Here is a 9,930-nt window from a genome sequence, read left to right on the forward strand (position 1 = left end):
GAGGCATCGGATCCCATTACAGATGGTTGTGAGCCACCATGTGGTTGCAGGGAATTGAACTCAGGACCTCTGGAAGATCAGTTGGTACTCTTAACCACTGAGCCATAAATGAACATTTCGTTTTGAAGCTATGAATTTTATTGCAAGTTATATCAGTGTTAACAGCGGTTAACATAGAATGCTTTTAGGGACCACATCTAACAATTTGGGACGGTTTGAAGATGTATACCAGTCTCCATGTTACTAAGTAAGTCAAAAAAGAAAAGAATCCCAGTTTGCTCACAGCTGGCCCCTGTACAACTAACTCCAGGCCGGCATTTAGGGACCACCATAGCTGCAAGTAATGCAAACACAAACAGGCAATAAACAAATATAGCCTCAGCAGCAAGGACGCCAAGTGCGCTCCTGATTCACTTGGTCTCCGTATCTGTGTAGAATGTGTGTATCTGCACCTGAATGCTGGCTTTACAGGTGTGCGTGTCACAGCTAGTTCTGCACATGGGTGGTGAGGCTCAAGCTCTGGAGTCTGCGCTTGCAGGTTTACTCACTGAACCATCTCTCCAGCCTGGCTCACAGAGCCTTGAAACTATGTTCCTTGTTTCTTAAAAAAAAAAAAAAGAAGCTGATTGATCGTAGCCATCTATGAGCAGCCACTGCAGAACAGACTAATGGTTACATGGCTTTTGGTTCTCCCTGTCTGGTTACTGTGACCTAATGCACCACCCAAATCAAAACTGCTCTCTCCCTGGCAATGAGCTCGCTGTGGTCCGGCAGGGCAACATTTTGGTGGCGATAGCAGTTTATTGGTTATGATGCTATATGATGTTGATTCCAGCAGAGAGCCATCTGGCATTTAAAGATGGTTCTGAGAAAGGTGGGTGTTTTAATGTAGAAGGTACTTGGGATAAAGTATCAATCACAAACCTAGTGACAGCATTATGTATTAAGGTATCTGGTATTTATTTGTTTAGTTGGTTCGTTTTATAGCCCAGGCTGTCCTCAGATTCACTCTGTAACCAAGGATGATCTTGAACTTGAAATCTTCCTGCCTCTTCCTCCTGAGTGCTGGGATCACAAGCTTTTGCCACCACAACTGGTTTATACAGTGCTAGGGACTGAAGCAGGAGGCTCAGGCATGGTAACTAAGAACTCTACCAGCTCAGGCGCATCGCTATCCCCCACACGGCACCGACCCCTGCCTGAGATGGCAGTCTGTTTTCCCCTCACCTTTCAACGCCTCTTCCTCGTTATCAGCTGACTGCTCAGCTTCTGACTGTTGAGAGCTCTGTTCTTCACAGTCCAGACGAGCTTGGTCATTTGTGGAGGCGCTTTTCTGAGAAGCATCCTCATCATTTTTCTTGTTACCCTGGATATGGTGGAGGCCAGCTAGAATTAAAAAAATACAATTATTTAAATGTAACAAGCACAAATGAAAATGTCACAGCTCAATTTTATTAAAAAAATAATAAAGTTAACGATGTTTATTCAGACTTATAAAACATTTATCTGGAGGGGTCTTTGAAGGTTCCCTTTGAAGATGCACAGATACACAAAAATGTAAACAAATAAAGAATGCATCTACAGATGAGGAGAATGGAGAACCGGAGGCAGGCAGGGCACCTAGGAGAGGGTGGAATTCAGAATTGTAACAGAACAATAGTACATTATTACACACAGCACAGGCTGACAGGGCCACGCTCTGGGAGCCCCGCCTAAGCATCGAGCTGCTGCTGAGCCTAGCCCAGGGGCTTACACCACTGGACATACTCTGGATGGAATTGGAGAGGAACACAGACCCTCAGACAGAGGAATGAAGATCACAGTCTGATCCCCCCGAGCCCCCAGGTCTCATTATGTAGCCTCGGCTGGCTTGGAACTCATAGAGATCCACTTACCTCTGCCTCCAAAGAGCTATGAGTAAAGGCATATGCAGCCATGCCCAGCTGGTGCCCATTATTAAAGGGTGATTCTGACTGTTCTGCATATAAAGATTCCAAAGGGCAGGAGTGAAGGATGCTATTGGATCTTGATAAAGCTGCAGCAACAATGGCAGCAACAGGCCTAGGCATTGGTACAGGGATGTATTTTAGAGTTTAAAAGTTGAGGGGAGGGTTGGGCGTGGTAGCACACGCCTTTAATCCCAGCACTTGGGAGGCAGAGGCAGGCGGATTTCTGAGTTCGAGGCCAGCCTGGTCTATAGAGTAAGTTCCAGGACAGCCAGGGCTATACAGAGAATCCCTGTCTTGGAAAAAAAAAAAAAAAGAAGAGGGGGGGAGGAGATCAAGGGCATTATTGAAGTTTATTTTTTATTTTTTAATTTTATTTTCATTTAATGCATATGGACATTTTACCTGCATATATGTCTCTGCACCATTTGTGTACAGGGTTCATGGAGGCCAGAAGATGGTATCGAATCCCCTGGGACTGCAGTTAAAGACTGTTGTGCAGTCAAAGCCATGCGGGTGATGGGAATTTGGATCCTCTAGAAGTATAGCCCAGACAAGCCTGCTGCACCAAAGGTTGATGTATGGTGTCTTCTTCAGTAAATTCCCACTTTATCTTGGTCTCTCACGGAACCCAGAGTTAAATTATTTGGCTTGGCTGGCTAGTTCCAGAAATCGGTCTGTCTCAGCGTTCCCAGGGTGGGGATGTATGCCGTGCCTGGCTTCTATGTGGGTGCTAAGATTCAAACTTGGGCCCTCCCCACCCTGTCCCCAACCACCACTACTAAGATGCAGTTTCTCCGGGTAGCCCTAGCTGTCTTGGCTCACTCTGTGTCCCCAACTCAGAGATCTACCTGCCTCTGACTCCCAGCTGCTGGGCTTAAAGGCAGTGCCAAGCTTCAAACTTGGATCTTAATGCTTATGTACCAAGCAGCCGACTATCTCCTCGGCGGCCCTAAGAATTCTGGCCAGGAACAGGTTAACTTTGAGGATCTCACTGGGCACCAGAGCAGAAATGTTTTGTAGGTTACACTGTATTCAAGTCAGAGATATAAGGTCGGGCAATTTCAGCTGTTGGTTGTTAAATGTTATTCAGTGTATACTATACCCTATTTATTTCAAAGCAGCAAAGGCCTGAATTAGCAGCTTTTACCAACTGCAACATCCTATATGGCTCCTTTAATGATTTTGGATTCTACTGTTTCTTCAAGAGTTTTAAGAAAGCAATATGAAAATTTTAATTAGTATCAGTTCTGCCCTCTAATACCTTGGGGGTACAAACAAACGGAGGCATGAGGTCACTATGCCAACGGTAACAGTGTAAAGCTGACCACTGCAATGCTGAGGTGAGCCGTTACTGGAAACGCTCATCTTTTCTCTAAGTGGACTACTTCAAGCTCACAACTGGAGTTTAATTTTTCAAGTTTCTTGGCAGGCTGCTTGGGTCTAGAAACTTTCACTCTTGCTCCTGGCATCAAAAGGGAAAAATGAGAACTATCAAACACATAATAAAAACAGGATTTTTTTCTAAGCTAGTCACTTTCTACTCTTGCTATGGGCTGACGTTCCGAGTTGCTTTTTATTTTGACTGCACCAGCTGCGATGGCGGGGGGTCACGTTAACTGTGGCAAGGACATCGCATGGAGAGGGTGTGTGGTTCTAGTTTAGTTTATGAGAACAGGTGTCCACATAACAAATACAGCTACCCAGATGGCCACTTGGCAATACTGATAGAGTTCTCAGAAGTGAGAGAGGAAAGACTCGGCTATTGATGTATTTCTCTTCAGATTAACACTGAGAGGAGGAGGAGTGGGAAAACTGTAACATCAGAGTTCTCTTAGTTCTGTCCTGGTTAGAGTCAGTGGTTGGAAGAATGAATAAATAGGAGCACCACTGTGAACCAACTATACCATTGTTAAAATAACCTATTTCTAGTTTCCAAAACTGTCAATATGGCATTTGTTTCATTGCCATAAAAATATTCTCTGGAACTGAAAACAGCGAGAATACTAATATTTCTGATACTTTTCTGTTACAATGTATTTACTGTGTATGTACATGTTGGTTGGATTCTTTTAATAAGACCTTGAGAAGAGCTTATGAGTTGTCAAGCAAGAAATATGGCACAACGAATACTGAGCAGGCCAAGTAGTTATAAAATGATTCCATTTAAATATAAAAATCATCTAATTTCCTTAAAAACAAAAATGTCTACTTCTTTTAGAACAGCAGGTCTGTGATGGGCAGCACATTTGCTACCATAGCAACAAGGCTTCTCCTACCCACTGAGCTCACATCCTGCTGACATTATTCAGAAATGCCCATTTGTGCCAAGTTAATGCCAAGCTAGTGACACTCAGAATATACATTCTTGACAGACCCAGGAGTCATTCACATTCCACAAGGGATGAATTTACAGTTTTTTACTCAGAGAAATTCAAATTCTATTTTAAGGTCAGCAGACCCTGCTGAGTCACAAGGCACTTTGGTGACAATAGTACCCAAAAGCTTGGGTGGTCTTTAGAGCTTGCCAGGGCACCCTCCCGGCCAGCGTCACCTCCACCTTCTGTGCACTCACCCGTTCTGCCCTGAGGGTTCTCACACATCTCACAGTAAGGAAGGCCTGAGTCATTGAGGAATGTGCAGAAGCCACACTGCCACTCCTTCTCAGGAAGGGCTGCAGAGGCCGCTGGGGACTTGACCTCACAGACACTTTCCATGGATGTGGCTTTGGCTTGCAGGCATGGTCTTTCCTCCAGGGCACTGCTGTGGCCCTTGGTGCTCAGGGACTTCAACCTCTTAGCTTCAGGCTCGAGCCCACTTTTGTCAGCAGTGCCATCACTTGAAGCCATTTTTCTAGGGTCCGAGGCTACTGTCATCTTCTCCTTCAATGCCTCGGATTCCTCACAGGAAGTTCCCAACTGTCTCTTTTTCGGTTTTGGTAAGAAGAATGATCGAATATCATGCTGTTTTTCTTTTTCAAACTGAAATCAGCCAACAGTTATCAAATGAGGGAGCAACTGCTCTTCCTAAATGAAAGAACTGAGCATTTTCATTAACCAGACTGACTGAAAATGAATCCAATTATAGTATCCCTCTTCATAAATACACATAACTCAGTAGATTGAACATAATCATGTACTGAATGAATACAGCCACATACTTCCTAGGTGCCTTTGCTTGGCTCGTACTATGTGTTGAACTCATTTAACCCTTATGCTAGCCCTGTGAAGGAGGCTTCAGGTGAGGAAATTAGATAGAGAAGTTATGAAATAAAAACACGCTTTATATACTCCCTTCCTTAGATGCTCATCTGGTAAAAGAGGGACTTGCATATGTAGAAATTTTAGCAAATAAAATAGTATTTTAAGTCAAGAATCTAGAAAAATGCTTCCATGGCCAAACTGTAAACACACTGTATGTAAACCATGACACTCATATTAAACCATTATACTGACCAGGAAACATTTTTAAAAATAGCATTAAAGTATTTATTCTAACCACCACATGCACACACATACACATGAATGTGTACTCCCACATGTATTTCACATACCTGCAAACATACAAACACACAGACACGCAACACACACATAAATGAAAAAAGAAAAGCTTTCCTTTGTTTTCAAGGGTTTCATTAACTTCTAGCCTAGTATTCTAAAACTACATGTATCTTTATCTATATAATCTATAAGCATATGCCTCAAAATTCTACTCAGCACTCAGGATACCTTATTCCATGTGAGTAACATTTTTTTCCTTCCCATTTTGCCTATCCTTATTGTCTGGGATACCTGTTGGCATAATGTTCAGTCTACCCTTTACATCTTACTAGTCTGTCTTCTTTTTGTCCTTTTTCCTCTAAATATTAAGCTTTCCTCTGCTTAGCCTCCCTCTTGGGTACAGAAATTATTTTAATCTGGCAGTCATGTGCATTTTTAAATATTACATTTCTTTATTTGCCATGTATGATGTGTACTGTGCGGACACTTGTGTGCTATAGTACACATATGGAGCTCAGAGGACACCTTGTAGGAGTCAGTTCTCCCCAGAACTGTGTCATCAGGCTAGGTGGCAAGTGCCTTCACTGGATGAGCCATCTCCCCAGCATGGTGGTTGCATGCATTTAACATCTAACAGTGGCTTCTTTGCTCCCCATTCCTTTTTCACAGGGTTCTGCCCTCATTCACATTTGCGGTACCACCCGAGTCTGAAGCTACTAACCAGAGCTTTTGAAAGGTTATCTTCAGTATCCGTTTTTGTGTTTGCTTACTTCTGTTTACCCTTGCCATTTCCTTCTTAGACAATCAGCGATCCTTGGTTTATGCCTTCACATAAAAAGTGAAAAACAGAAGGGGGGGGGCTGGTAAAATGGGTTAGGAGGTAAAAGTTCGTGCTGTGCAAGTCCACCAGAGTGCAATCCCTGCAGACCTCTAAGAGAACCCCCAAATGCGTGGAATGGGAAAGCTGCCATGGAAATCAGGACACAAGGGGCTGAGCACCAAGATTTGAGAGAACGTCCTGGTTGCATGTGAGAATTAAAAGACAAGCTTTGCACATGCTGGTGGCCTTTCACTGCCACAACGCAGAAGTCCTCTTCCTAAAAGAATCACACACGGGGCCTGAAATAAAGATTTCCTTAATTAAGCTGTTGCTAAAAAGATTTCAATCCCACTTATTATTTTGCAGTGTGTGCACCCATGCAGGTGCATGTATGTGTGTGTGTTGGGGTATGGGGGCCGGGGTGGACAGTATGCAGGAGTTGGTTCTCTCCTTCTACCGTGCGCTCTCCCAGGGTTAAACTCAGATCACGAGGCTTGGCAGCAGGAGTCCTGATCCACTGAGCTATCTTGCCAGCCCTAATTAAACTGTTTAAAGTGTCTACTCACATTTAAGAAGTTACGGCAAAGAAGCTTTTACAGTATAGCTATCAATAACGGTTCTGGGGGACCAACAGTACTAGGCACACAAGAATTCTGCCAGCCCAGTGGCTCAGGTTTCTTCTGGTCTGTCTGGGCTGGTGCCTGAGCAGACCTTGGGCACAAGCTCCGCAGCCAGTGCCCACAACACCCAGAGGAAGCTCTACTCCCAGGCACTCTGACACACTCAGGATCAGAGGTGAGGAGGACACAACATCAGTCCCAACACCGGGAGTAACTGGGACCAGCAGGACCCAGGCACACAGGAACTCTGCCGGCCCAGGGGCTCGGGGTGTGTGGCAGTGAAGCGGTGACTCCGGTGCATATGCTGATCTGAAACCACGTGCCACTGGGCATTAGTGGTTTCAGACTGAGGCTTCAGCAAATAAAGTCCAGGAAGGAGGGAGTGGCTGGAAATAAATCACTGTAATCATTTCTCAAACCAAAGGATATGCCAAGAATATAATTCTTGCAAATAATGCGTGATCAGTGAGGACTCTGGCTAATTTTGTAAGGATGGCTGAGCTGGATAATGAGGAAGTAGGTCAGAGGTAAGGAAACTGACACTCAGTATGTGGCTGCAGGGCTGCCGGAGGCTGGAAGGGCTGGTGGACTGGAGCTTTCCTTCACAGTCCTCAGTTAGAAACCTGATTCCTAGCGTCAGTTGAACTTTCTGATTAAAGCCTTTGGGCAACGGAGGAGGAAGTTACTGATGAGGGCTCTCATGACGTGCAGCAGCTATGACTGGCAGAAAAACAAGACAATCTCTCTGCTACACCCTAGAGGTGATTATATATGCTGGTTGGGAACAGAGAATGGTTGGTGATCTATGTCCTTGCCAGCCACAGACAGCGTCTAAGGGTCTGGGAAGCCTCTGCGACTGACCGTACCCACTTGTTTGAGCTGTGCATGCATTTTGTGGGAGAGAGTCTTTATTCCCTCCAGGGTCTCAAAGGAACTCAGGACCCAACTAAGGTGAAGTCACGAGAGAGAATACAACATTTTCAGACACTTATGGTGTGACTAGCTCCACTTCCCTCACCATGTTAATGTGGGTGAAGAGGGATTGAGTGAGTGTCCACGAGTAAAGGAAACACATATGTGAGTGTATACCTCTGTGTGTAGTGGTTGTGCATGTGTGCGCATGCATGGGAGTGATGCTCATGACTGTACAGGAAGGCTGAAGGACATCCTGCTATATGTCTCCTGGACTTCCTCCCTCGAGTCAAGGCTTCTCAGTTAACTTAGAACTCAGGACTCTTCAGAAGGGACTGGTAGGCAGCAAGCCCCAGTGATCCTTCTACGGTAGCTCCCCACAGTGCTAAGGTTGTAGATGTTGGAGGCCATGCCCAGCCCTTTAAGTGGGGGCTGGGAACCTGAACTCTGAGCTTCGTGTTTGCACAAGTACTCTTACCCCAAGGAAACTAAGTATGAATTTTATTTTTTATTTTCTTTTTCTGAGAGCGGATATCATATATCCCAGGCTGGCCTGGTGGTGGGACAATGGGTGGAGGCCACCGTTTCTGGCTTCCTGTTTTGCAGAACTATCTGAGTACTCGCAAATTCCTCTGGCTTCAAAGACTAATACTTTAAACTGTGATGGGTATACCTGCAGAGTGACTCCTGTGCAGTGAGAACACCACTGAAGGTGCTCTGCCCGCCTCTGAGAAAGAGCTGGCAGAAGAGGTGGTCACCCAGTAGGGAGAGGGCCTGTGAATGAGGTGAGTGGAGAGGAAGTCCTCGGAGTCCAGGACACCACTGTACTGGGAGGACGTAAGGCACTCAAATGTAGAAGCTGGAGAGAGAGGGCTTAGGGGTTAAGAGTAAGGACTACTCTTACAGAGGATCCAAGTTTGGTTCCCAGCACCCACCGCATCCAGTTCATAGATACCTGAAACTCCAGCTCCAGAGGTTCCTATGCCTTGGTCTCCGTGGACACACACACACACACATACACACACACACACACACACACAAAAAAAAAAACAAAACCTTAAAGAAAAAGACCTCAAACACCATGCAGCTGAAAACAAAACACACTGCCCTTTATACTTTGAGATGAGACACAAGCGACGGCACTGCCTACAGATAGGACATCCAGCAGGTAGGCAGGGGTTTGGGACATGGATAGTTAAGCAGAGGACACAGCTTTTTACATGATACTGATTTGCCGACACATACACTAGATTACGTTCACAGGTCTGCAAGATACTGGTAGACGCAGGTATGGAACACCGATCTGTAAAGTGAGGAGGAAGTTCAAGGGCATCCATGGCTATAGAGACTCAGCAGCTTAGGATATATGAGAGGCTGTGTCAAAACAAAACAAAACAAAACAAAAATGCTTCCAGTGATATATATATATATTTTGAGATAGAGTTTTATGTACCCCAGGCTGGCCTTGAACTTGTTATATAGCAGAAAGATAACTCCACCTCTTGCCTTAAGGGTTAAGCCTGTAGGCAAGAGCCGCAATACCCACTTCTCTAATGATTTCTATATTTTATTTTCTATATTTTATCGTTCACCTTAGTTTTTTGTTGAGCACCCACTTTTAGTGTTGGTGACTGTTGGAACATGGGTCAGGAATGCAGTCATGTGGGGAGAATTCTGAGGGCTGTGAGCACATGAAAAAAAGACAAGTGTCTTGTGACCTCAGGTTCTTCGAAATACAGGATTGTTCCTGGAGAGTATTTTCATGCTCGTCCCAGGCGTAGGAGTGAGTTGACTTCAGTTTACTCATTATTGCTTGCTGATGTTATTCTATTAAATGTTTAGACTATCCTTTCTATGCCTCTATGGGAAAACATGCCTTTGCTACACATGGCTTGTCCTCATGATCGTATTCGGCGTAAACTCATGGGGAGTTTACTAGGGTGACCTTCAGAGCAGAAACTGTCTGAGGCTTTGAATAAAGCTGGAGATTACCTGAGACTTTGTTCTGCCTCGCTTATGGGTTCCACTCTCCCAAGTCCCACCCGCCACCTCTAGGGATGTGGCGGTGACAGTCCCAGAGCTCTCCCAGCTGAGGAGTGGGTGACAGTCCCAGAGCTCTCCCAGCTGAGGAG

The 9,930-nt window shown here is 45.0% G+C and overlaps 1 protein-coding gene and 1 long non-coding RNA gene across 13 annotated transcripts in view; one reads left to right on the forward strand and one right to left on the reverse strand.

Annotated features, from left to right (window-relative positions):
• Positions 1–9,930, reverse strand: part of Zranb3 (zinc finger RANBP2-type containing 3) — a 147,330-nt gene that overhangs the window by 17,274 nt on the left and 120,126 nt on the right. For all 11 annotated transcript variants that reach the window (XR_004121872.1, XM_031381118.1, XM_031381126.1 and 8 more), the window contains 2 exons: positions 4,522–4,927; positions 1,228–1,386 (listed from right to left, as the gene is read on the reverse strand). Coding sequence is in view for 10 of the 11 variants with exons in the window: in XM_031381118.1 (XP_031236978.1) it covers positions 1,228–1,386; positions 4,522–4,927 (565 nt within the window). In the remaining variant the exon portion in view is untranslated. The remainder of the gene's footprint in view (positions 1–1,227; positions 1,387–4,521; positions 4,928–9,930) is intronic.
• LOC116098593 lies at positions 1,604–2,576 on the forward strand. 2 transcript variants are annotated; one of them, XR_004121887.1, is made up of 2 exons: positions 1,604–1,963; positions 2,385–2,576. It is a non-coding gene; the product is annotated as an uncharacterized LOC116098593 (long non-coding RNA). The 2 variants fall into 2 exon arrangements; XR_004121886.1 differs by having other exon boundaries at positions 1,617–1,845.

The sequence above is a fragment of the Mastomys coucha genome, unplaced genomic scaffold (assembly GCF_008632895.1).
Source record: "Mastomys coucha isolate ucsf_1 unplaced genomic scaffold, UCSF_Mcou_1 pScaffold1, whole genome shotgun sequence".
NCBI lineage: Eukaryota > Metazoa > Chordata > Mammalia > Rodentia > Muridae > Mastomys > Mastomys coucha.